The sequence below is a fragment of the Cryptomeria japonica genome, chromosome 3 (genome assembly GCF_030272615.1).
Source record: "Cryptomeria japonica chromosome 3, Sugi_1.0, whole genome shotgun sequence".
Lineage (NCBI taxonomy): Eukaryota > Viridiplantae > Streptophyta > Pinopsida > Cupressales > Cupressaceae > Cryptomeria > Cryptomeria japonica.
In genome coordinates, this window is record NC_081407.1 from 628997773 (window position 1) to 629023277 (window position 25505).

General features: G+C 35.8%; 1 protein-coding gene across 1 annotated transcript in view; it reads right to left on the bottom strand.

The window, feature by feature from the left end:
• Window positions 1-21907: 21907 nt before the first annotated feature.
• The window catches only part of LOC131033034 (uncharacterized), a 42688-nt gene continuing 39090 nt past the window's right edge, over window positions 21908-25505 (bottom strand). Inside the window, exon 2 of the mRNA XM_059217586.1 lies at window positions 21908-22297. Within this exon, the coding sequence (XP_059073569.1) occupies window positions 21908-22297 (390 nt within the window). The remainder of the gene's footprint in view (window positions 22298-25505) is intronic.

The following is a 25505-nucleotide window of genomic DNA, read 5'->3' on the forward strand; positions in this document are numbered from 1 at the left end:
CATATACTTCAAGTTCAACATAAAAATATTAAAATGATAAGATCAAGTTCAAGTATCATTGTTTCAAAATTCAATTTGCAATAATTGGAGCTTTATACTAAGTGTTTCTTAGGGGTAAATTAGTCATAAATAACATAATCAGATATCAAAGAGCGAATCACAACTCCAATCTAATTAAGATCACTCCTAAATGACAATAGAATAATGCAAAATAAATTGAATTGAATAAATAATCTAATTAAGACTCCCTCAATTGATATAGCAAGGCTTGCATTGCTATTCTCCAAATTGTGTATGAAGGTGGCTCTCAGGTATTGCACTAGGATTCCTGCATAAAGTAGACAATTGTTTTGAAGACTGTGATTCTAGATTGATTTGATGAGAATGGTCTTATATTTATAGATTTTGAACACAGATGGTGCTTATTGATAGTCAACTGAAATTGATTGATCAATGAACTCATCTTGTTTGATTTGTTAACTCAATAGTTTGGTCTGTTAATAGGATTGATTTAGAAGTCAACTAGAATGATTGGATAGCGAACTGAATGGACTGGAGAGATAAGTGGATTGATTGATCAATCAGAAAAGGTGATTTGGAGTGAAAAGGGGTGATTGATGAGTTAACTAATTTGATCAATCAGTTATGATTTCAACATGTGCTATATTGAAATTTAGATTTGAAATGTTAATTTGGAGAAATGAAATTAATTGAAATTATTTGAAATCCAGATTTGGGGATTTGGAGGAATAAGTTAATTAATCAAATAGTTCAAATGAAATTATTTAATAATTAGAAATAGAATTAATTAAATAAAAAATATTATTTAATTAAGGGAATTGATCAAAATTAATTAAATAATTAATATTTAATTAATTTTTGAGAAAGGGGTTTGATGATGAATTGATTAATAGATAGAAATTGGATAATTAGCAATGTCTAGATGGTGATGATTGAGTTAATTCAGAAGAAATAAGGTTAAATAAAATTAATTAAATAATTAAATAATTATTTAACTAATAGGACGAATAATTAGTGGGCGATCGATGAGACATTTTTAGGTGTCTACATTTGCCCCTCTTTGAGACAATGTCAGAACGACATTGTTTCAAAGAAACTAAAAAACATTTTGCCCCAGTATGCCCCGGTAATGGAGGTAGGATGCCCCCTTGAGAGATTGATTGTGCATTAAAGGCATGAATGGTGTCTTGAAAGAAGAAGAATGTTAGATGAAAGATGAAGAATGATTAACTTGATGACACAAATGAGTTTGATTGGATAGAATAGATGGTTAGAATGATTTGAATATTGACTGAATGATAATATTGATAAGATTGATAGGATTGATTAGATTGATCAAATTGATTTGATTGATAGGATTGATCTGATAAAGATAAAATCTGGTTTCAGGAAGGACACATCCTGTATAAGACAAAGATGATTAAAACGTTTGGTTTCAGGAAGGATACATCTTGTATAAGACAAATGATAGATAATCGTGTTTGGTTTCAGGAAGGACTAATCCTATATAAGAAAAATGATAGATCAAAATATGATGAAAGTGAAGAATAATTGATTGATAAATAGAATAGTTCATATGAGGAAATGATTTCAGATGGAGTTAGAAAGATGTGAGTAGAAATTGAAATGAACTCATTGAGAGTAGAATATGTTGGAAGAGAAAATGATCTTTGAGATAGAATCAACATGATGGGATGAGAAAATGAAATGATATGATTGATGATGATAAACAAGTCAATCTTGATGGAATGAACTGATATGATTGATGATGATAGTGAATGATGGCGATGAATACTCTTCTTTGCCTTTATTCATAGTGTAACACATTATCATCACTGAGCCTTATTATGTAACAATGAAGCTTGGTACACCAGGGTATAAGGAACCAAGATGTATAGATATCTCATTGCAAGAAAAAAACATGTAGCAGACAAGCAGTGAACCCTCCATTTTGGGAATAGTGCCAGGGTCGAGGTACGTGCAATAGTCACAAGCATAGATATCCCTAACTTCATTTTTGTGCATAGGATACTTGCCAAATGAATGTACCAATCACAGACACCCACTAGAACTATTTCCCCAGAACTTCATTGGTTCACACCACAAATAACATAAAAAGAAATAGATCATGCCCATCACAGCTCCTCTAGTCACTTGTAGACATTGTTGAGTAGAATAGTAACATAATCTAACATAAATCGATAAAAGATAAATTGATAAAAGATAAATCAATGAAAGATAAGACAAATTGACCATACAAGCCAATAGCCATACTAATCTTCTTGGCAAGGATAAGTGTTGCTAGGATGTTTGTTTGATAGGATGCCCGTTGTAGGAAAGATGTATCCGCTAGGACATGGTATCTGATAAGGATAAGTTAGTCATAAATAACATAACCATATATCAAATAGCGAATCACAACTCTAATCTAATTAAGGTCACTCCTAAATGATAATAGAATAATGCAAAATCAATTGAATTGAATAAATTATCTAATTAAGACTCCCTCAATTGATGTAGCAAGGCTTCCATTACTCTTCTCCGAATTGTGTATGAAGGTGGCTCACAGGTATTGCACTGGGATTCCTGCATAGAGTAGACAATTTTTTTGAAGACTGTGATTCTAGATTGATTTGATGAGAATGGTATTGTATCTATAGATTTTCAACACAGATGGGGTGAGAAAATGAACTTAAGTGCTGATTGATAGTCAACTGAAATTGATTGATCAGTGAACTCATCTTGATTGATTTGTTAACTCAATAGATTGGTCTGTTAACATGATTGATTGAGAAGTCAACTAGACTGATTGGATAGTGAACTAAATGGACTAGAGAGATAAGTGGATTGATTGACTAGTCGGAAAAGGTGATTTGGAGTGAAAAGGGGTGATTGATGAGTTAACTGCTCAGTTAACTAATTAGTTAACCGATTTGATCAATCAATTATGATTTCAACATGTGTTGTAGGATTTGGAAGTTGAATTAAATTTTTATTTTCAATTTGGATTTGGATTTGGGTTTTCGAATGCTGAAATGCACATGAGATTTATTGAAATTCAGATAAATGGTGAAATATTAATTTGGAGAAATGAAAAAATCCACGTTTGGGGATTTGGAGGAATAAGTTAATTAATTAAATAATTCAAATTTAATTATTTAATCATTAGAAATAGAATTAATTAAATAAAAAATATTATTTAATTAAGGGAATTGATCAAAATTAATTAAATAATTAATATTTAATTAATTTTTGAGAAAGGGGTTTGATGATGAATTGATTAATAGATAGAAATTGGATAATTAGCAATGTGTAGATGGTGATGATTGAGTTAATTTAGAAGAAATAAGGTTAAATTAAATTAATTAAATAATTAAATAAATATATAACTAATAGGACGAATAATTAGTGTGTGATCGATGAGACATTTTAGGTGTCTACACTAAGTTTAATTCAAATTGTTAAAATCATATAATCTTCTTCTTCTTCTTCTTCAACGACATTAGTTGATTCACCAATACTACCAAGGCCAATGGGATTAGCTGCACCAATAACATTCTCATTGTCCAAGTCCTCCAATGAAACAACTACAAGATGAGAAGTGGAAGCATCCAAGTCCGTATGCTTTGCATTCATATCCCACATATTTGAATCCCCTTCTTTGTATTCATTTTGCTTGTGTGAAAGGAGACGCACATTGAAATGCACATATACTAAGTTCTCTTCTCTTTTTGATTGCAACCTATTATGCTTTACTGAGTGGATAATTTCTTTCTGATATAGATGAACTAGCAATTTATGAAGACAAGACAAAATAAACAATTAAAACTAAGTTATTAAAGATTTAAATCTAAAAAATTTCTAGCAACCTATGAAGACAAAGTAAATTAAAATCATTAAATAAAACTCACTTGTGATATAATTTTGATTGCTAGGGGTTGTAGCATTTGGAATTGTTGGCCATGGAGATACCACCAACTATGGGCATCCTTCTTAAATCAATAACGAAGAATATTTTGGTGTCAATGCATAGGGAAGAAGATGTAGAGGAGTGGTCATCTTGTTCCATCATTCTAAAACAATTGCTTGCATTTTTTTGAAGAAGGTCTCTTGAGGGCCTTTCTATTTCTCATTTATGATTTTCTTCATCTTCTAAAGCATTGAGTCAATGCCATCATACACCTCTCCTATTCAAGGCCTATCCATGTTAGTGTTGCGAAGCAAGTCGATAATGGGCTCGGTGAAGCGAAAGAGATACTCTACATTTTCCCACCATAACTCATTCAATATCCTTACCCTAATTCTTGCTGCCCTCTCACTGTTGCTTTGCTTCCATATAGTCCAATTATTATTGATCGCCATATTGCAAAGTGCCCCTTTAACTTTTACAAATCATCTCAAGACAATTAAGTTAGACACATAATAGGTTTCAAAAACCTTTAATAGAAATTAAAGAAAAAAAATACAATTAAATAGAGACAAACATGTAAAAAGAATACACATTACATTATCAAGTTATGAAAATCAAAAAAATTAAAATACTAATTTTTTAATTTTTTTTAATTAAATTATCACTTCATGTTCAAGTTCATTTACCTTCAATAGCTCCAAATTTAAAAATAATCTGAAAATTCCTTGAGATATGTGGTGGATCTTGATGAACATTTGGATGTCTTCAGCCTCTGCATACACATCTTTGATCCAATCAATTTTATTACCAATATTTTTTAGCATAAGATTGAGCGAGTGGACTACATAAGGTGTCCAAAAGATATGCTAATATTAGTCTTCAAGCAACAAACCATCAACTCTACAATTTTTTGCATTGTCCATTATGACCTGAAGAAAGTTTCTAGGTCCCACTAAATCAATGGCAACAATGAGAATATCAACAATTAATTGCCCATCTTTTACTTGCCCTTCACAATCAACATATTTCAAAAATAGTGCCCCTTTAGGGGACACTGATATGACATTGATCAAGGGACGGTTTCTTGAATCTTTCCACCCATCTGAAACAATGGATACCCATGTCTCAATCCATGAATCCTTATGGGCTTCAATGCATCCTCAACCCCCTTGATTTCTCTTTCCAACAAGGTGTTGGGTATCTTCTCATATCTAGGGCCCTTATACCCTTTTGGAGCTTCATTGACACTTTTCAACATCTTCTTTCAGTAGGGGGAGTGAACAACACAAAAAGGTAACCCATTTGCATATATACATCTTGCTACATCTTGGTCGGCAATGTCCCGACTCTCTTTTTGAAATGATGTTTCCAAAGGTCCCTTTATTTTGCGTGGAATGAGTGCTTGAGTTTCAATGTTAGGATCAACCATGGTAGTAAAAAAGGGGTGGCCTTCTATCACAATATTTGAAGATGGAAGTAGAATTCCCTTTGGATTTTTTTTAAATGGGCTTGTTTTGTCTATGTGCTTCTCCCTCTTCTGCCTCTTCATTCTCCATGATATATTTGAATACTGTCTCATTTGGTATAGGAGTATTTTTTCTAAGGCATTTCTTGATTCCTCTATCAGGTATTCTGCACAAATGGCATGTCACCCTAAAATATGAACTATTCCTTTCTTTATCACAACCCCGACATTTCCAACGGAATCCCTCACCTCCTGGAAGGGGTCTTATGTTATCAACATACTTCCACAAAGGATAATTATAATTTGGTTGTTGTTCATTACTGGCCTTGCCTAAGGAGGAAGAGGTAGATGCCATTGTATTCCCATGGGAAGAAATTTTATACACATTCAATATAAAAACAAGAGAATGGAAAGAAAAATAGGTAGATCTTTTAGTTCTAGACAATTATGAATCAAAGAGAAATATAAAAAATTAAAGAAATTAAATAAAATGAAAAAACACTTACCTCTTTCACCCAATAGAAGCTTGCAAAGGAGTAGGAATGAAGCACAAACAATTGATCCAGATTCACAATCGATCTTCCAACTCCCTCTTGTTGAACCAAACTTTTGTTCAATCACTTATTTGGTCTAGCTCAAGAGAAACAATCTATTTGCACACCAAGTGAGACATAAAACCCAACATGTTATTATAAAAACACTTTTAGGGTTGTGGATGTCAAAAAACTATTAAATTTGCAAAAAAATAATTCTTTTTTAGTGGACTTTTCCACTTGGTTCGCCCGTGGTCTGCTGAAATTCATCTTGGTTTACTGGGGTTCGAACTTGGTCTGACCAGTTAGAACTAGGCCCTATGGTCACAAACCTTGTCTGGATCCACAATCAAACTGGTCTAGAACCAGGACCTAGGTGGAACCGAACTGGAACCAGGGCCTAGCATAAGTGAACAAGACATCCTAGCCTTTAACCCATAAAATATGGCTTCAACTTTAGCAGGATGCTATAGAGTACCAAATGGGCATTACAAATCAACCAAATCTAGGGTTCCAATCCCCCAAGACCACTTGAAAATGAATCAAGGGTAAAAAAATAAATAAGTAAACATGCTCTCCAAACATATCAACTTTGATCTAAGACTGCACTTTTACACACATAACTACAATATATAACATTATTTAGGATAGAAAGAGAAACAAATAGTAACTAGTTTGAATCCCTTCAGGTTCAAAGCATTGCTACTGGTGCCTTTTCCTCCAAACCCTATCCACTATTATTATTATAGGGTGACAAGAGGGCAAGCTTTGAACTCCATTCTACAAAACCACAAATCTCATTGGTTATATAAACCCTCAATTTATAATTTAATGGCGGTGTAAGGGAGCCTATGTTTGATGTGAACACTAGGTTATTTTAGGACTTTGGACTATATGTTGGTGCTATTCTTGGGGCTATTTTGGCTTCTAATGATATTATTATTATGGTTCACTATTGTAGGTGGAGAGGTGTTTTTGCAGTCCCTCCCAACATGGTTCTTCTCCTATTTCTTTTGGAGTGGACCTGGGTCCCTCTTGGCATCGTCCCACAATGGTTGAATGTTGGGTAATTTTTTGTTGTCTCTCCTTGTAGAGAAAGATTCAGGGTATCCCTTAGATGGAGGTTTTTGGATTTCTTGAACATGTTCACTACCTCAGGTGTTTGTGATGCAAGGATCTTTTTATTATTTGATTACTTAGAATGGAATTTCGCCACCAGTCTCTTTGCCTTTTCTATTATAGGTCCTATGGAGGTGGACTCCACAGTAGGCCTTTTGAATGTGGGACCTCTAGAAGTGGATTCTATAGTTTTTTTTATTCGTAGTTCTATCGAGGTGGACCCTTTGGAGGTTTATCCTATTGATGATCCTATTGAGGCAGTGTAATTTCATATAATCTTTCAAGGATATAGGGACAGTGACATGAACCATGGGTTTAGGAGTTGTACGCCTCCTATGTTGTGGTTGTACCACCCTATGGGCCCTAGGTCTATCCTACACAGAGCCTCTCCCTATACCCTAAAATTGTCAGATGTCAAAGTAATCCGGCTTCTTGCCGAGGATAAACTCACAATATAACTTTCTTAAAAAGTATAGAGGCACCTCCCAATTATTACAAGGTGGTTGGTCAAAGACCATATACCACCTATCCCAAAAATATTCTTTTAGCCTACCATGAACACACCAATGTATAGGAAACTAAGTTGTATTTAGTTCTAGGTTGATACTGGTAATAGGATCGATGAAAAGAGCACATATGTCAACTTTAAGTTTGCCCTTTTTTTTCACTTGATCATATGACAACCCATCCGCATAAAATGTTTGACATTTATCCCTCCATGAACCCCATTTCATAACCTCCCTAGATACCTCATTTACACTATTGGCCATTGTTTATAGTGTTGTGGCGAGGGTTGAGTGGTTCTCAAGACTAGAGGACCTCAACCTATTTACCAATATAGAAATTTGGGCACTATTTTGTGTAAGGCGATTGAATATGAGATCCTCTTGTGTAGCATCTACACAATCTAATGGAGGACCTGGAGGGTTTTTGGGTGACAGTGGTTGTTGAGGAGCATCATTTTGAGGATTTGTGGTTGTGGAGCAATTTCTTGAGGGTTTCTTATTGCTCATATGCAATGTTCATAGGGTTTGCTTGTGTTGCTTGTGCAGGAGGAGGTCTTTGTTGTCTATTTAATTTTTGGGGATTGCTTGTAGAATCTGACATCAAATTAATAAAAACAAAACTTAAATCAATTAGAAAACCCTTCAATTAAAATGCAAACAAAAATAATCAAACCAATCAAATCTTACTTGCTCGACGGGGTGCCATTGTTGAAAATTGCTCTTAATGCTGGAAAAATCCAAAATGATTCCAAACCCGTGCGGGTTCTGTGGTTTTTTGGCTTCCATTTGCTACTGTTCAATGGGTTTTGGCGTTGAAATTGGCCAAAACCCGCAGGTTACCAAAAAATATAATGTTCCTCAAATCCCGTACGAGTTTTGAAGAACTTTTGATTTTTTATTATAAAACATAATGTTCCTCAAAACTCATACGAGTTTTGAGGAACTTTTTATTTTTTTAATTGTTTTTGGCTAGGCTTGGTGTTACCAAGCCTAGCATGTTTTTGAATTTTTATAACAAGCACGGGTTATGAAAAATTTCTTTTTTTTTACATGTGGCCACTTTTCTGTTCACCATCTTGGTGCACTTACCCCCTTCACAATCAACATATTTCAAAAAAAATTCCCCTTTAGGGGACACCGCTATGACATTGATCAAGGGACGGTTTCTTGAATCTTTCCACCCATCTGAAATAATGGATACTCATGTCTCAATCGATGAATCCCTTATGAGCTTCAATGCATCCTCAACCCCCTTGACCTCTCTTTCCAACAAGGTGTTGCATATCTTCTCATATCTGGGGGCCTTATACCCTTTTGGAGCTTCATTGACACTTTTCAACATCTTCTTTTAGTATGGGGAGTGAACTACATAGAAAGGTAACCCATTTGCATATATACATCTTGCTACATATTGGTCGGAAATGTCCCAACTCTCATTTTGAAATGAAGTTTCCAAAGGTCCCTTTATTTTGCATGGAATGGGTTCTTGAGTTTCAGTGTCAGGCTCAACCGCGGTAGTAAAAAAGGGGTGGCCTTCTATCACAATATTTGAAGATGGGGGTATCATTCCCTTTGATTTTTTTTTTTAAATGGGCTTGTTTTTTCTATGTGCTTCTCTCTCTTCTGCCTCTTCATGCTCCATGATATATTTTAATACTATCTCATTTGGTATAGGAGCATTTTTTTTTAGGGCATTTCTTGACTCCTCTACCACGTATTTTGTACAAATGGCCCATCAGCCTAAAATATGAACTATTCCTTTCTTTGGGTAAGTGCACAAAGATGGTGGTCAAAAAAGTGGACACACAAAAAAAAACACATGAAAAACACGAAAACGTGTATGAGGTATTTCAAATTTAAAGAACCCCATACGTGTTTAGGCTCGTTTTGCCGAGCCTAACCAAAGCTAAACCGCATGCGCGGTTTAAAACATACTAACCGCATACGCGGTTTAAAGAATACTAACCGCGTACATGGTTTAAAGCATACTAACCGCGTACGCAGTTTAAAAACTAAAACCGCGTACACAGTTCCGTCTGTCAATAAAATGCAATTCACTTAGTATAAGTGACATTTCTCTTTGTCTTTTATCTTTCTTATACTTTAAGTTATATTTTATGTATATATTGTCAGGATGTTTGAGAGTGGTTCCAGATCTCTAAGAGTTATAATGCAGATTCTAGTTTTTTGAGTATTCTTATAAATATCAGACTTAATCAAATTTCAGTAATCAGCATGCTCATATCAGCATTATGTCTCTCATCTCTTCCCTACATTCCCCCTCTCTCTTCCTTAACCACTACCTTTTTGTCTCTTAGGCATCTCCCTCTCTACTTTCTTCCCTCTCTTGGGTATCTCTCCATCTCTTTCTCATCTCCCTCACCCTCTTTCCCTCTTTCATATATCCCTCTCTCAAATATCTCTATCAAGTTTCTCTCCCTCTCTCAAATATCTCTATCAAATATCTCTCCTCTTCTATCAAGTCTCTCTCTCTCTCTCTCTCTCTCTCTCTCTCTCTCTCTCTCTCTCTCTCTATCTTTAGTCTCTCTCCCTATCTGCCTCTCCATCTCTCTATCTCACTCTCCTCCTCTGTCAAGTGTATCTCTTTCCCACTCTCTCCCTACCTCCCCACCTCCCTTTCTATTTTTCACTTAAGTCTCTCTCTCTCTCTCTCTCTCTCTCTCTCTCTCTCTCACACACACACACACACACACACACACACACACACACACACACACACACACACACACACACACACATTTATCTCTTGTCTCTCCCTCTCCCTCTTAGTCTATCTCTCTATCTCACTCTCCTCCTCTCTTAGGTGTATCTCTCTCCCATTGCCTCCCTCTCCTACCCCTCTCTCCCTCTCTAGGGTCAAAAGGTATTCTCAGGGGTCATATGGTATCTTAGGGATCCATGCATGTGTCCTAAGGGGTCATAGGACACCATATGACCCATAACGACACATAAGAGGTCATATAGAGTCCTAAGGGGTCATAAGACACCATATGACCCCTTAGCACACCATACGACTCATAATGACACCAAATGGTATCCTAAGGGGTCATAAAACACTATATGACCTCTTCGGACACCATATCACCGATAAGGACACCATATGGAGTCTTAAGGGGTCAAATAGTGTCCTAAGGAGTTGTAGGAGACCATATGACCCCTTAGGACACCATATGACCCCTAATGACACCATATGGTGTCTTAAGTGGTCATAAGGTGTCCTAGGGGTCATACGACACCATAAGACACATAACGATACCATATGGTGTCCAATGGGTCATTGGACACCATATGACCCTTAGAATGCAATACAACCCCTAACAACATCTAAGGGGTTATAAGACACTATATGATCCCTTAGAATACAATAGGACCTATAATAATGCCAAATAGTGTCCTAAGGGGTGATAGAACACCATATGACCCTTTTGGGCACCATATGGTGGTGTTATGGGTGGTATGGTATCCTGAGGGGTCATATGGCATCCTATGACCCCTTAGGACACCATATGATGTCATTATGGGTCGTATGGTGTCTTAAGGGGTCATATGGTGTCCTAAGGGGTCATAGGACACCATATGACCTCTTAGGAAACAATATGACCTCTAATGAAACCTAAGGGATCATATGATGTCCTAAGAGGTCATAGAATACCATATGACCTTTTAGGACACCATACGACCCATAATGACACCATATGGAGTCCTATGGAATCATATGGTGTCCTAAGGGATCATAGAACACCATATGACCCATCAGAACATCATATCACCCATAACGGCACACGTAAGAGGTCATATGGAGTCCTAAAGGGTTATAAGACACCATATGACCCCTTAGCACACCATACAACCCATAATGACACCAAATGGTGTCCTAAGAGGTCATAAAAACACTATATGACCACTTAGGACACCATACGACCCATAATGACCCCTAATGACACCATATGGTGTCCTAAGTTGTCATAAGGGGTCATATGACAACATAAGACATATAATGATACCATATGGTGTTCTAATGGCTCATAGGACACCATATGACCCTTAGAACACAATACGACCCCTAACAACATCTAAGGGGTCATATGGTATCCTGAGGGGTCATATGACACTATATGATCCATTAGAACACCATATGACCTATAATGATGCCAAATAGTATCCTAAGGGGTCATAGAACACCATATGACCCTTTAGGGCACCATATGGTGTTGTTATGGGTCGTATGGTATCTTGAGGGGTCATATGGCATCCTATGACCCCTTAGGACACCATATGATGTCTTTATGGCTCGTATGGTGTCTTAAGGGGTCATATGGTGTCCAAAGGGGTCATAGGACACCATGTGACCTCTAATGACACCTAAGGGATCATATGGTGTCATAAGAGGTCATAGAATACCATATGACCCTTTAGGACACCATACAACCCATAACGACACCATATGGAGTCCTAAGGGATCATAGAATACCATATGACCCGTTAGGACACCATATGACTCATAACGACACGCAAGAAGTCATATGGAGTCCTAAGGGGTCATAAGACACCATATGACCCCTTAGCACACCATACAACCCATAATGACACCAAATGGTGTCCTAAGGGATCATAAAACACTATATGACCTCTTAGGACACCATACGACCCATAATCACACCATATGGAGTCCTAAGGGATCAAATAGTGTCCTAAGGGGTCGTAGGAGACCTTATGATGACTTAGGACAACATATGGTGTCCTAAGTGGTCATAAGGTGTCCTAGGGGTCATACGACAACATAAGACACATAATGATACAATATGATGTCCTAATGGCTCATAGGACACCATATGAGGTCCTTAGAACATAATACGACCCCTAACAACATCTAAGGGGGCATATGATATTCTAAGGGGTCATAGGACACTATATGATCCCTTAGCACACCATAGGACCTATAATGATGCCAAATAGTGTCCTAAGGGGTCATAAAACACCAAATGACCCTTTAGGACACCATATGGTGTTGTTATGGGTTGTATGGTGTCCTGGAGGGTCATATGGCATCCTATGATCCCTTAGGACACCATATGGTGTTGGTATGGGTCGTATGGTGTGTTAAGGAGTCATATGGTGTCCTAAGGGGTCATAAGACACCATATGACCTCTTAGGAAACAATATGACCTCTAATGACATGTAAGGGATCATATGGTATCCTAAGGGGTCATAGAATACCATATGACCCTTTAGGACACCATATGGAGTCCTAAGGGGTCATATGGTGTCCTAAAGGATCATAGAACACCATATGACCCATAACCACACCTAAGGGGTCATAATACACCATATGACCCCTTAGTACACCATACGACCCATAAATATTATCCAACCAATATGTTCATTTTCTTCAAACATTCTACTTTATATCCTATCTTCTTCCACCTTGTCAATCTTCTTATCACCTTATATATATGCAAACAAAAAGAAGATATATTGGAGGGAGAGGAAGAGAGAGAGAGAGAGAGAGAGAGAGAGAGAGAGAGAGAGAGAGAGAGAGAGAGAGAGAGAGAGAGAGAGAGAGAGAGAGAGATGGGGTATGGAGGAAGAGAGAGAGAGAGAGAGAGAGAGAGAGAGAGAGAGAGAGAGAGAGAGAGAGAGACACCTTGTATGCACTTGAGAGGGGGAGAGAGGGACACAATACACACACACACACATATGTATATATATTTAATATATTATATATATATATAGATACATATACATACATATATATATATATAAATATTATATATTTTTTATTTTTTATATTATACATATACAATAGCATATTATACACACTCCCAAAATTTAACAAACTTAGCCCGTACGTGCTATTTATAGTAAAAATAGTGCGTATGCACTTTTTATAGTACAAATAGCGCGTACACGCTTTTTATAGTACAAATAGCGCGTACATGCTTTTTATAGTAGAAATAGCTCATACGCGCTTTTTATAGTAAAGATAGAATGTATGCGCTTCTTACACCATAAGTACCTCGTATGCGCTTTTTATACCATAGGTGCCCCGTACGCGCTTTTGTCTGTTTAGGCTTGGAAATAGGTCTGGATGACAAAGCTACGTTTTGGAAGTTTGATTTCCCTCCATTTCCCTCTTTTTTGGCGTGTTTTATTTTATCAACTTGGTTTCTCAACTTTGTCATCATCAGGTTTGCACATCATCAAGTGGGTATTTCTAAAATTTCCACCATATTTTCACCCATCTTCTGACCTTTCTAACCATATAATTTTTTTAAAATTTGAACAACAATAACATATTATTATTGAATTTCTTTTACCAGTGTCTCCATAGTTCTCACAAACATATGTGCACCATTTTTTTAATAACTTTTGATATAATTATCCAAATTTAAAAAAATTTATATATTATTGTAGTGAACTTGATTCTTTACAATTTAAAAAAAATAAAATTGCATTTTTGAATTTTTTAGTGCAACTTATGCTTCGCGCACGAATAGGTACCTAATTTTTCAGGATGTGCTCTATTGGAAAAAAAAAAAAAAAAAAAATACTAAACAAAAAATTACAAAAAAATACACATCTTCTAGTGCTCACTCTTAACTATCTTTCTGCCAAAGGATTTTTCAAAATACTAAATCTAAATATGACTTTTTTGATGTGCACGTAAGACACTATGTTATGTTTTTCTGAAAAAATCAGGGTCTATTTTTCATGCGTGAAGGATTTGACCCCCTTAATCTTATCCAATTTTTAAAAAGTTTAGTAGTTTGGAAACTAGATTCAGAGTACTACAATATTTGTTCTCTGATTATCTTCATATCTTGAGTGGATGTTTCAAATTTTGCCTCCAAGTTCAGGTTCACCTGATTTCAGAAAAAAAAGTGTCCACTTATATCCCCCTTTTTGACCACCATCTTTGTGCACTTACCCCTTTATCACAACCCCATCATTTCCAATCGAAATCCCTCACCTCCTAGAAGGGGTCTTATGATATCAACATACTTCCACAAAGGAGAATCAAAATTTGGTTGTTCATTATTGACATTGCCTATGGAGGAAGAGGTAGATGCCGTTGCATTCCCATGGGAAGAAATGTTATACACATTCAATATAAAAACAAGGGATTGGAAAGAAAAATAGGCAGATCTTTTAGTTTTGGACAATTATGAATCAAAGAGAAATGAAAAAAATTAAAGAAATTAAACAAAAACAAAATAAAATGAAAAAACGCTTACCTCTTTCCCCCAATAGAAGCTTTTAAAGGAGTAGGAATGAAGCACAAACACTTCATCAAGATTCACAATCGATCTTCCAACTCCCTCTTATTGAACCAAACTTTTGTTCAATCACTTATTTTCTCTAGCTCAAGGGAAACAATCCATTTGCACACAAAATGAGACATAAAACCCAACATAAGTTATTATAAAAGCAATTTGTAGGGTTGTGGATGTCAAAAAACTATTAAATTTGCAAAAAAAAAAAAAACAAACTTTTTTGGCAGACTTTTCTACTTGGTTCGCCTGTAGTCTGCTAAAATTCATCTTGGTTTGCCTAGGTTTGAACTTGGTCTGACCAATTCGAACCAAGCCCTGTGGTCACAGACCTTGTCCAGATCCACCATCAAATCGGTCTCGAATCAGGACCGAGGTCAAACCTGACTAGAACCAGTGCCTAGCATAGGTGAACCATACATCCTAGCCTTTAACCCATAAAGGTGGCTTCAAATTCAGTAGGATGCTTTAGAGAACCAAATGGGCATTACAGAACAACCAAATCCAAGGTTCAAATCCCCCAAGACCACTTGAAAATGAATCAAGGGTAAAAAAACAAATAAATAAACATGCCCCCCAAACATAGCAACTTTGATCTAAGACTGCACTTTTACACACATAACTACAATACATAACATTATTTAGGATAGAAAGAGAAACAAATAGGTAATTGACTTGAATCCCTTCAGGTTCAAAGCATTGCTACTAGTCCCTTTTCCTCCAAACCCTATCCACTATTATTATTATAGGGTGACAAGAGGACAAGCTTTGAACTCCATTCTACAAAACCATAAATCTCACTGGTTATATAAATGGTCATTTTAAAATTCGATGGCAGTGTAAGAGAGCCTATGTTTGCAGTGTAAGAGAGCCTATGTTTGATGTTAGCATTGGGTTATTTTGGGCTTTGGACTGTATGTTGGTTCTATGGTTGGTGCTATTCTTGGGGCTATTTTGGCCTTTAATGATATTACTATTGTGGTTCACTATTGTAGGTGGAGAGGTATTTTTGCAGTCCCTCCTAGCATGGTTCTTCTCCTTCTATTTATTTTGGAGTGGACCTGGGTCCCTCTTGGGGTTGTCCCACAATGGTTGAATGTTGGGTTAATTTTTGTTGTCTCTCCTTGCAGAGCGAGATTCAATGTGTCCCTTAGATGGAGGTTTTTGGATTTTTTGAACATGTTCACTACCTCAGGTGTTTGTAATGCAGGGATCTTTTTATTGTTTGATTACTTAGAAGGGAATTTTTCCACCAGTCTCTTTGCCTTTTCTATTATAGGTCCTATGGAGGTGGACTCCACAGTAGGCCTTTTGAATGTGGGACCTATAGAAGTGGACTCTATAGTTTGTTTTATTCCTATTCCTATCGAGGTGGACCCTTTGGAGGGTTATCCTATTGCTGATCCTATTGAGGCAATGTTTGAAGTAGAGTGTGTTGAGGATTCAAATATGAAATGAAGTTACTGTTAACATAGACTGCCTACCATTGTACCAAAAGCTGAAATTATTAGTGAGAGTGAAAGATCCCTAGTAGAGATCTGATGTAATTTTCTGACTGGGTTTCTTGTAATGCCTTTGACAACAAATTTGGTTTTGATGTTTTCTTGCAAGAGCTTTGAATGCCAAAGGAAGCACAATAAGTGGAAATGAAAGGACAATGCAATAGAACAATTTCCTAGGAAAAATGTCAATAATGGAACTAATTTTTATTGATTGATTTGCATTTCCATAATTCTGATTTGTTTTACCAGTGATTGATTAATTGATGAAAAAGACAAATGTACACATCTAGGGCATAAATCTCATACTCAAAAGTTATAAGGTAGTTGATAAGAGTTTATTGTTCATTCAATTGGCTAAGTATGACCCCCAATCAGTTACATATGATCAGGTCAAGAATTAATTCTTAGCTATAGTAAGAAGATGGCCTAGCTGGTCTCTAATCACCAATTAATTCACTGCTATAGGTTTGATTAAGCCTGAAATATGTAATGGAAGTCCTCCAAAGCACTCATTCTGCAAATGATTCATGAAACCCTAGCTCAAAAGTTTGGTACAACTGGTGGGAAAGCTTATAGAAAGTACGACTAGACTGGAAAATGACCAACTCACTATTATTATACCCGATCTACTATAAAGAGACACCAATTTGCCCTTGAATGGTACTTATATGCAATTTCTTACCAAGAAACTACTAAAAATGATGCAAAGATCGAACCAACTCCTCAAAATATGAAGGAATAATGTAGCTGGGTGGACATCCAGCTGTCCTGGCACAAGGGTTTTCGTCCTTGAGGCCCAAACTATGCTGAAACCCTGTATTCCAGAGCTCAAACTGCAAGTTTTCTTGTTTCCAATAACTTGAATAATGAATAAAATGCTGCTCCCAATTTTTTTTAAACATGTCTCAGCCCCCTTTTCGAATTTGGGGTTAGGGTTGTACTTTTGGCATCATAAAACATGTTAAAATGTTTCTTTTTACTAAAAACTAACTTTCCCTAAGTGGTTTGACCCATTGAGGGTCTAATTCCTCATTGAAAGTGGCCATATTATTAAGTTATAACCTTTAAGTTATAAATTATGTGGACATGTGCCAAGGGGCCACTTTATTATAATATAAAGTGATTATATATTATTTCACTTTATTATTATTTATTTAATCCAACTTAGGAAATATTTAATATTTCCTAATTTATTCATAAAATGCTCAAATGAGCTCAAAACTGAAAACTGCTTGTAGCCAGTTGATTGTGAAGGATGCTTGAACCTCATAGGCCAACTGGTAGTTCTCCCTTAAAATCTAGGGATGCTCCTAAAAAGTAGGATATTGACCCTGTCAACTTGAAACTGAACCCCAATGGTCCTCCTCTACTGTGTGCACCTCTAGAAGGTCTATCATTAAACTGGGAGTTCATCCTAAAAAATAGGAGTGCCTCCAAAAAAATAGGAGATACACTCAAAGTCTCTTAAACATTCCTAGAGGTCTCTGGATACCCCCTAGACCCCTCCCAGTCAATCCCTAAAAAATAGGGATCCCTCCTAAATCTTAGGAAATTGCTGTCAACTGCTCCAAACTTCCTGAAAGGCTCATGCATGAATCTCTAAGCCCTCGAGTTGGTTCCCTCCATGCTCTACTTCCCTACGGGAACCAGATAATAGACCAACCCTAATAGAAATGTTGTCACTATGGGCAAAAATTGGGAACATGACAGAGAGCACCACTAGAGATGTTAGGGTGTTGAGGAGGGTTGGGGGTCCCATGCAACAATAGTTTATCCCCCCGAACCGAGAGGCCCATTCTAGATACAATCGACCATGAGGCAAGTAAGTTATTGCTAGTGGGAGTTCAACCCTCCTGAGTAGAGTCACCAATTTTGCTAATACAAATCGACTACCACTACATCAAAAGCTCAAACTATTAGTGAGAGAACCACCAAAGAGGTTAGGATGGTGAGGAGGGTTGAGAAACCCATTCAACAACAATTACTTGGCTATAGGCATGTTTCAAGTTAAAAGTTAGTGTATGAGGACCTCTTGGCTTTAGATTATTATCACTCTTCTCTTATTGTGGTCATATGCTTCTTCATTCAAGTCATCTTCTATGTTGTTTTTGGGCTTGTTTTTGCCCCATATGGTGGTTCTACTATTAAAGGTTATGAGGGACCTTTGAAAACCCATTGAGTTGCATTTCTTTGCTTGCCTCTACTACCAGTTGGTTCTCTTCTCTATTGTTTTTGAGCTCTTTGTGTTCCCACTTCATGTCTATGAATGTCTCAGTTCATCATGGTTCTACTAGAAAAAGGTTTTAGGTAGCCCTTCAAAACCCGTGGTTATTGTCTCTTTCCCTAGCTTCTCTAATCTCAACTCAAGAGGTTCTTTCTACATCTCTTTCTATATCCCTTTCTATCTCTCCATATCACCTTCCATATATAACTAGCCATCTATCCCTCCCCCTTTGTATATTGAGCCATCTCTCCCTTTACATCTCTCTCCCCCTCTCTCCCCCTCTTCTCTCTCCCTCTTCTATTGTCCCCCTCTACTTATCTCCCTCCCTTTCTCTCCCTCCCTCTTTCTATCTCTTCCCATCTCTCCCACTCTTGACCCATCTCAATCCCCCCCACCTCTCTCTCTCTCTCTCTCTCTCTCTCTCTCTCTCTCTCTCTCTCTCTCTCTCTTTATATCTCTTCCTATACCTTTCTCTATCTCTCTATTTATTTGTCTCCCTCTTCTTCTCCTGCACCGTCTTCATCTCTACCTCTATTGTCCTCTCCCCTCCTCTATCTATAGACATGCCTCCCTCTCTCTATCCATCTGTGTCTCACATCTCCTCTATGTGCATGCATCTCTTCCCCTCTCACTCTCCCTCTCCCTCTGCATCTTCCTAGACCTCTATATTTGTATTTTTTTCCCTCTATCTCTATCTCTCCATATTTGTTCTTCCATATCTCCCTCTAACCCTCTCTCCCCCTCTTTGTATATGTATCTCTTATATCTCCATCTTTCTTTCTATTGCAAACATAACATAAGCCTATTCATAATGGGGCTTGATTATCTTCTTGATTCAAATATTTTATTTTAATCATTTAGGAACCTATAAGTGGACGCATAATTGACTTGAAGCTATAACTTCCTGCTACTTCTCTATTGAGACCTTTATTCCAAAAAAAAACTTTCACTTTCTGAGTGATCTACCAATTGATCTCATATAGCACACAAATGTATGAAAAAAAATATATTGATTTTTGTCCTCATTGACCTTTGAAACCTTTTCGGCGTACCCAATGCACACCAAGGTGCGATTGGTAGTTTATTTATTTCCGAAGCTGCAATTGACGGCCATGAAAAGACAAGAGAGATGCCTTCAGAGTCGAAAAAGAACTGAACAAAATTGTAGATTCGGTTATGGCATGTTCATCGCTCAAACACGTAATAAAACAACAATAATTAAACTCAGGGAAACACGCGGAAGGATAAAGAAGACTGACGATGGCGAACGGCCAGAATCATTTTCATCCACTTGCATCCCTTTTACAAGACTCTGTGCTCTTGATTTACCATAATCAATAGTATGGACACAAATCATATATAGATGATGATCCTTTCAACGTCACTTGCTCTACCTAATTGATATAATATATGAATGCCGAGTGAATAATATCTCTTTGAACCCCTCCTTTTACCAATGCTGATGAAGGATATCGATTGGATTTAAAGCTCTCTGATTGTTATTTGAAACCCATGCAATAAGGGTGTTGTCCCTTATATATCGCTCACTGGATTCTGCACACGATATTGGGCCTTCGACGTACCAACTAGAATAAGAAATAATATAAAAAACACCATTGATGATTACTGAAGTGGAAATGAATGCCTCCAGATATCTTCCAATCGAAATGATAAGTTATGTTGTAAAGGACATGACTCATGTTTGTTCATAATTGCTTTCTTTCTTATACAAATCGTACCTCTTTCTTATGGTAACCGCTTCCTTTTGTTATTATAAATCGTGTCTCTTCATAACCCAACGGAAACAATCATAACCACTCTCCATACTCTTATATTCACTCATATTATCGATTAGTGGTTATGTAGTATCAGTATTCTTGACATATCGTTTTTGCATTTCTATTTGTTGTCTTCTATAAAATCGGCAAGTTAAATACTTGAAGATGACAGAGTTCCTTCGTAACAATCTTGATGAAGGAGATGATGATAGCGTGTGATGTAACAATCTTGTATTTCCGATTTGGATGGGGACATTACAGGGCCATACCTTACTTTTTTTCTTTCTTTTCTTCCTCTTATATCTATGTTCTTTTTCACCTTAACTTTTTTTCTTTATTTTCTTCCTCATTATATCTATGTTCTTTTTCCTTCTTCCTCATTATATCTATGTTCTTTTTCCTTCTCCTTTAGTGTCCAGTGGAAGGAGATTTTATTATACATAAATTAGCTAGGTTTCATTTTAATTTTATTTATTTATTTTTTCTTTTGATAAAAGTGGATAGAACCACTGAACTATATTAAATTTTAAAAGTTTTTTTACAGTGTCTGGTTCAAAAAGTACTGAAAGGAAAGAACCAGTAAGAAAACCCTTCAGTGTTGCTTAAGTAACACAAGCCTGTTCTACCCAATACCAAATGCCCATTGGCATAGTACATCAAAAAACCCATCCCAATTACATAAGCCGCATTAGATATAAAGGAAGCCGCCAACAGAAGCATATAGAAGGAAGATTAAAGTATGATCACCGAAGGATGCATATCCATTGCTGCCAAAAAACACCAGTCTGAACCACCCCTGTCTATGAAACACAATTCTCCAAACCATTGGTTAGAATGATACCACATAGCAGAAATGAAACCATAATCAGAGAGCCTGTCAAAATAAACATGTGATCAAGCATAGCATAACCCACACCAAAGAAAAGCCACACCAAATAAGGAGGTTGATCTTTACTGCAAATATTCCAAAACCGAGGAAGGGATCTCATCCACACTTACCTCCTGCATATTAGCTTCACTGTCAATGGCTAAGTTAGCCAAGAAATCTGCAATCTTATTCACTTCCCTATAACAGTGAGAAATCAAAAAGGAATCAAAAAAATCTAATTTTTGCAAAATATGATCAAGTATATATTGTAATTGCCAACAATTCGACTTTTTTTTCATGACACTTTGAATAATAACCATAGAATCACCCTCAATTATCAAGTCCTTAATTCCCAAAGATATAGCCATATCCAAACCAAAGGACAAAGCAAAGAATTCTGCACAATTGTTAGACTTGAAACCAATCGCATGACAACAAGCCTAAACAAATCTTACCTTATGATTGCAAACTAATATATCATTTTTTGAAAAATTCTGAAAAATATAGCTAAACAGAGCAAAATATTATACAACTGTGTGATATACACAGTAATCCATATTCAATATATTTAGAAAAACAGTAAGTCCATTTTATATTCAATCTGTATTTGCAAACAATTACATGCTATTTCAGATTTGAAAAATCCCTTCAGTTTTTCATTTCTTTATTTAATTTGAACTAGACAGGCCTATTCACATTCTGGGATCTCATCAAAACTTGAAGCATCAAAGGTAAGAGAGAAGGGTCCAACATAGAATGTCAACTTCCCATCGCTCACTTTTACTGCAGATACAGGCAACCACAGAAATGACACTTTGACCTTCACACCCTTTAAATTCCTCAATGATCCTGCATTAATATTCCCCATGATTTTCTTCTCATACCTGATCTGGTACCCTAGCCCTTCAACCTTCATATTGCATACTCCATCCAGAAAAGCCTGAAAACTACCATTTGGATGTAAGACATATCCTTTGGCATTTGCAGGTAGAATGCCCTTTGGAAAATTAAAGCCTTCCAATACTTCATACACAGACATCTTAAGGACCCTAGATTTCTCACAAGTTACGTATTGAATCTACAATGTGTAACATACAAATATCTTAAACTCTTAAATAGCAGCTTTTTATTTTAACTACGCACAAGCACCTGATCAAATATAAACGATATTCTTTCCAAACATTCGTTCTCCACTCATGAGAAAGTAATCAAAAGTAAGCAAAGTTATTCCTTTCTTCCTTAAGGGGTCATGGAATAATCTACAGTCGGCAGATACTAGCTAGCTTTTTAAAATAATGGGTGTCTGAAAATACTGTAGATTAATTAGTTGAATGATGTAAAATCCAACACTGGAGCCACTATAATGACTCACCTGTCTTCACCATGCTTATAAATCTTATTGTTTTCAAATTACTGGAGGAATCAATCTCTTTACTTCTGAGAAGTTAAGAATTATGCTCTCTTTTCCATCGAAGGATAGGATTATAATTTTTTATATTCTTCTTCTTCCTTTTATGATGGATTGTTGAGTCAATCTAAAATATCAATGCGAAAAAATTGTGTATATCCTTCAGCAACATTTATACATTGTAAAAAAGTCATGCCCTCACATGCCTACAATTATAATATCTTCTCTATCATTCATGGGGATTACGCCCCATTTTATTGTTTGATTCTCACTAGTAATTACACAGTGGATAATAGCATAAAGGACTAATTCCTGTACTCTAATTTTACTTGACTTTGATAATATGCTTCATAAACTAGAAAATAATCTATCAGTCGGTAGATGCTATTCTTTTATAGTGCTGACAGTTCAGAATGAGTGGACACCATCTTACACAAACTAACTTCGTTTGCGTGTGGACAATCTTAACAATTTTCAGTAAGTAATGAAACATCAGGTGGAAAAGTGTCCCTCCATTTCCTTATCCCAATCTTTTCTGGTTAGTGGTGGTTGGTTCATACAGGATAAATTTCAGATCTTTGCTTTCGCTTTCTAGATTTAAATTTTATGAGTGTTTGCAATGTTTCTAGAATGCTTGATGCATGTCTTTTTGACCAAGAGCCGTTTTAAAATCTTTGGAGGGGAATTAATCACTTACTACATAAATTAAAAAGTTTTTTTTCTAATGTTAAGTTTAAATTATTTTTGTGATTCAATTTGAATAAAGTCAAAGCTGATATCTTTTTGGTTAAGAGTTTAGGATTAGAAGTTTTTTGAGTTTAGATTCAAGGACTGATGGGTGTCTAGAACAATGATTCCAACTTCATTCCTTATGGTCTTGCATTCAACAAGACTTGATTCTATCTAAGCTCATTAAAACTATTCAACTTAAACATAGATCAAGGACCTTTTGACAATGTAAACTAATTAAAATACAATGATAAATAAATTTGACTCAGGATAGTAAGCAAGATTTGATAATGAAATTAAATGAAAAAATTAAGTAAATTAATCGTGATATTTGCTTTAGATTTGATGATGCAAATATATATTATGAAAGATTTTAAAAATTGAGGAAGATGTTGCATTTTGTGCACTTGATCAAATGACCATTTCAAAACCTACTTATTAATGATGCTTTACTCTGGTGCAAATTAATGTCTACAAGTCTAATCTTTATGCCTATATAAGTGAATTGATGCATGAATATAACTCTATACTCATAAGAGTGAATTGGCAAAATTTTGATGTTTAGAAGTTTCTTTGCTTTACATCTACATTTTGAGTGTCAATAATCATTGATTGTGTTTAAAACCACATTTGATAAATTTATGCTAAAAAAGGTCATTGTTTCGTTGATTATAGACTATCATGATCCTACTTTGAGTTGGCAAGCATTCACATTTTAGTGCTACTGTCCTATCACTCCGATCATACTCATTCTTCAAGTCTTCAAGTTTGTCATGCATTTGTCATTGTCTATGATTAAAGTTCCTCAATGTAGGTTTTACTTCCCTATCTTGTTTAGTAGTGTTTAAATATACATCTTTGAAATTATTGCTATTTGAGGTAGTTCATATTATCTATACATTAAAGTTTAAGATAATTGTGAAATCCTAAGTTTATGCATTCTTTCTCATTAGCTTGATTAATTTGCTAACTTATACTACACCAATGTTCTAGAGGGTGTGTCGTGCATGAATCATTGGTCACGTTAAACAGGTTTATTTGAGGCATTGTAGTTTATAGGTGGGTTACTTGATTTCTATAGTCTAAAAAATACTTATACTACATTGATATCATGGAGTTCTTTAACAATTGCATACAAATGATGCTAACCTAGCTTACACCACTCTCTAAAAGACTATGAAACCTAGTAAAATACTAATTTGTCACGCGGATTTGTGCTACACTTGCACATGCTGTTAAATGTTGCAAATTGTCTTTTGACTTCTATTCCCTATATTTCTACATAAATTAAAGTTGTGTACAATTTGGTTTGACATGACAAAACCAAAACTCTATTGAGTCTATCAAAATTGTGGACCTTATGCACAATGATGCACATTATCCAAAGCTTGCTTGTTTTTTATTTATTTCATATCTCCCTAGTACCTAAAGCATCAGAGTTGTAGATATTGCATGTGCTCACACAATTTTTTCTCTTTGTATGCTTACCTCCAAATATTGATTCCCCATAAGTCTATTAAGCATATAATTTAGCGAGTCAACTTTAATCTTTTGCATCTATGGTTGTCAAACTTGCAATGTGTACACTTTCTTTTTCACTCCCATAGTAGTTTGCACATGCCAATTTCTCCTCTACCCCAACCAAATTGGTTTTACACTTTGAAACTATTTTCCTACACATGTAATTGGTTTCTATTCACTATCCTACATTTCTTCACTAGACAATCTATTTTGTTGGGAGAAAATGCATTTTTGGGCAAGGTAGGGCATCATAAATACCATCTCCTCATTCCTTTTGCCAAGGTGCACATATAGGTACATATCACCTTCCCTACTTGTGAAGTCCTTTCAATATATTGACCTTGATTTTAGTGCTCTTAAAGCTTGATAAAATACATTGACAAGGCATTCTATCATGAAAATATAGCAACAAAGTTTTCTAGCTACCTATTTATAATAGATTTGGGATTGATCTTTCATTAATTCTCCTTGATTTGGGCGGTTGCTGAGCTTTTATAGAAAAAAAATATTTGGAAGGATTTTTCATTAATTTACAATAAAGATAAATTGTGCACTTGGTAGCATGATACCCAAGGTGATGTATGCTTACCTCATGGTTAGTTCAAATTTTTATTATAAAGTTTGAAGT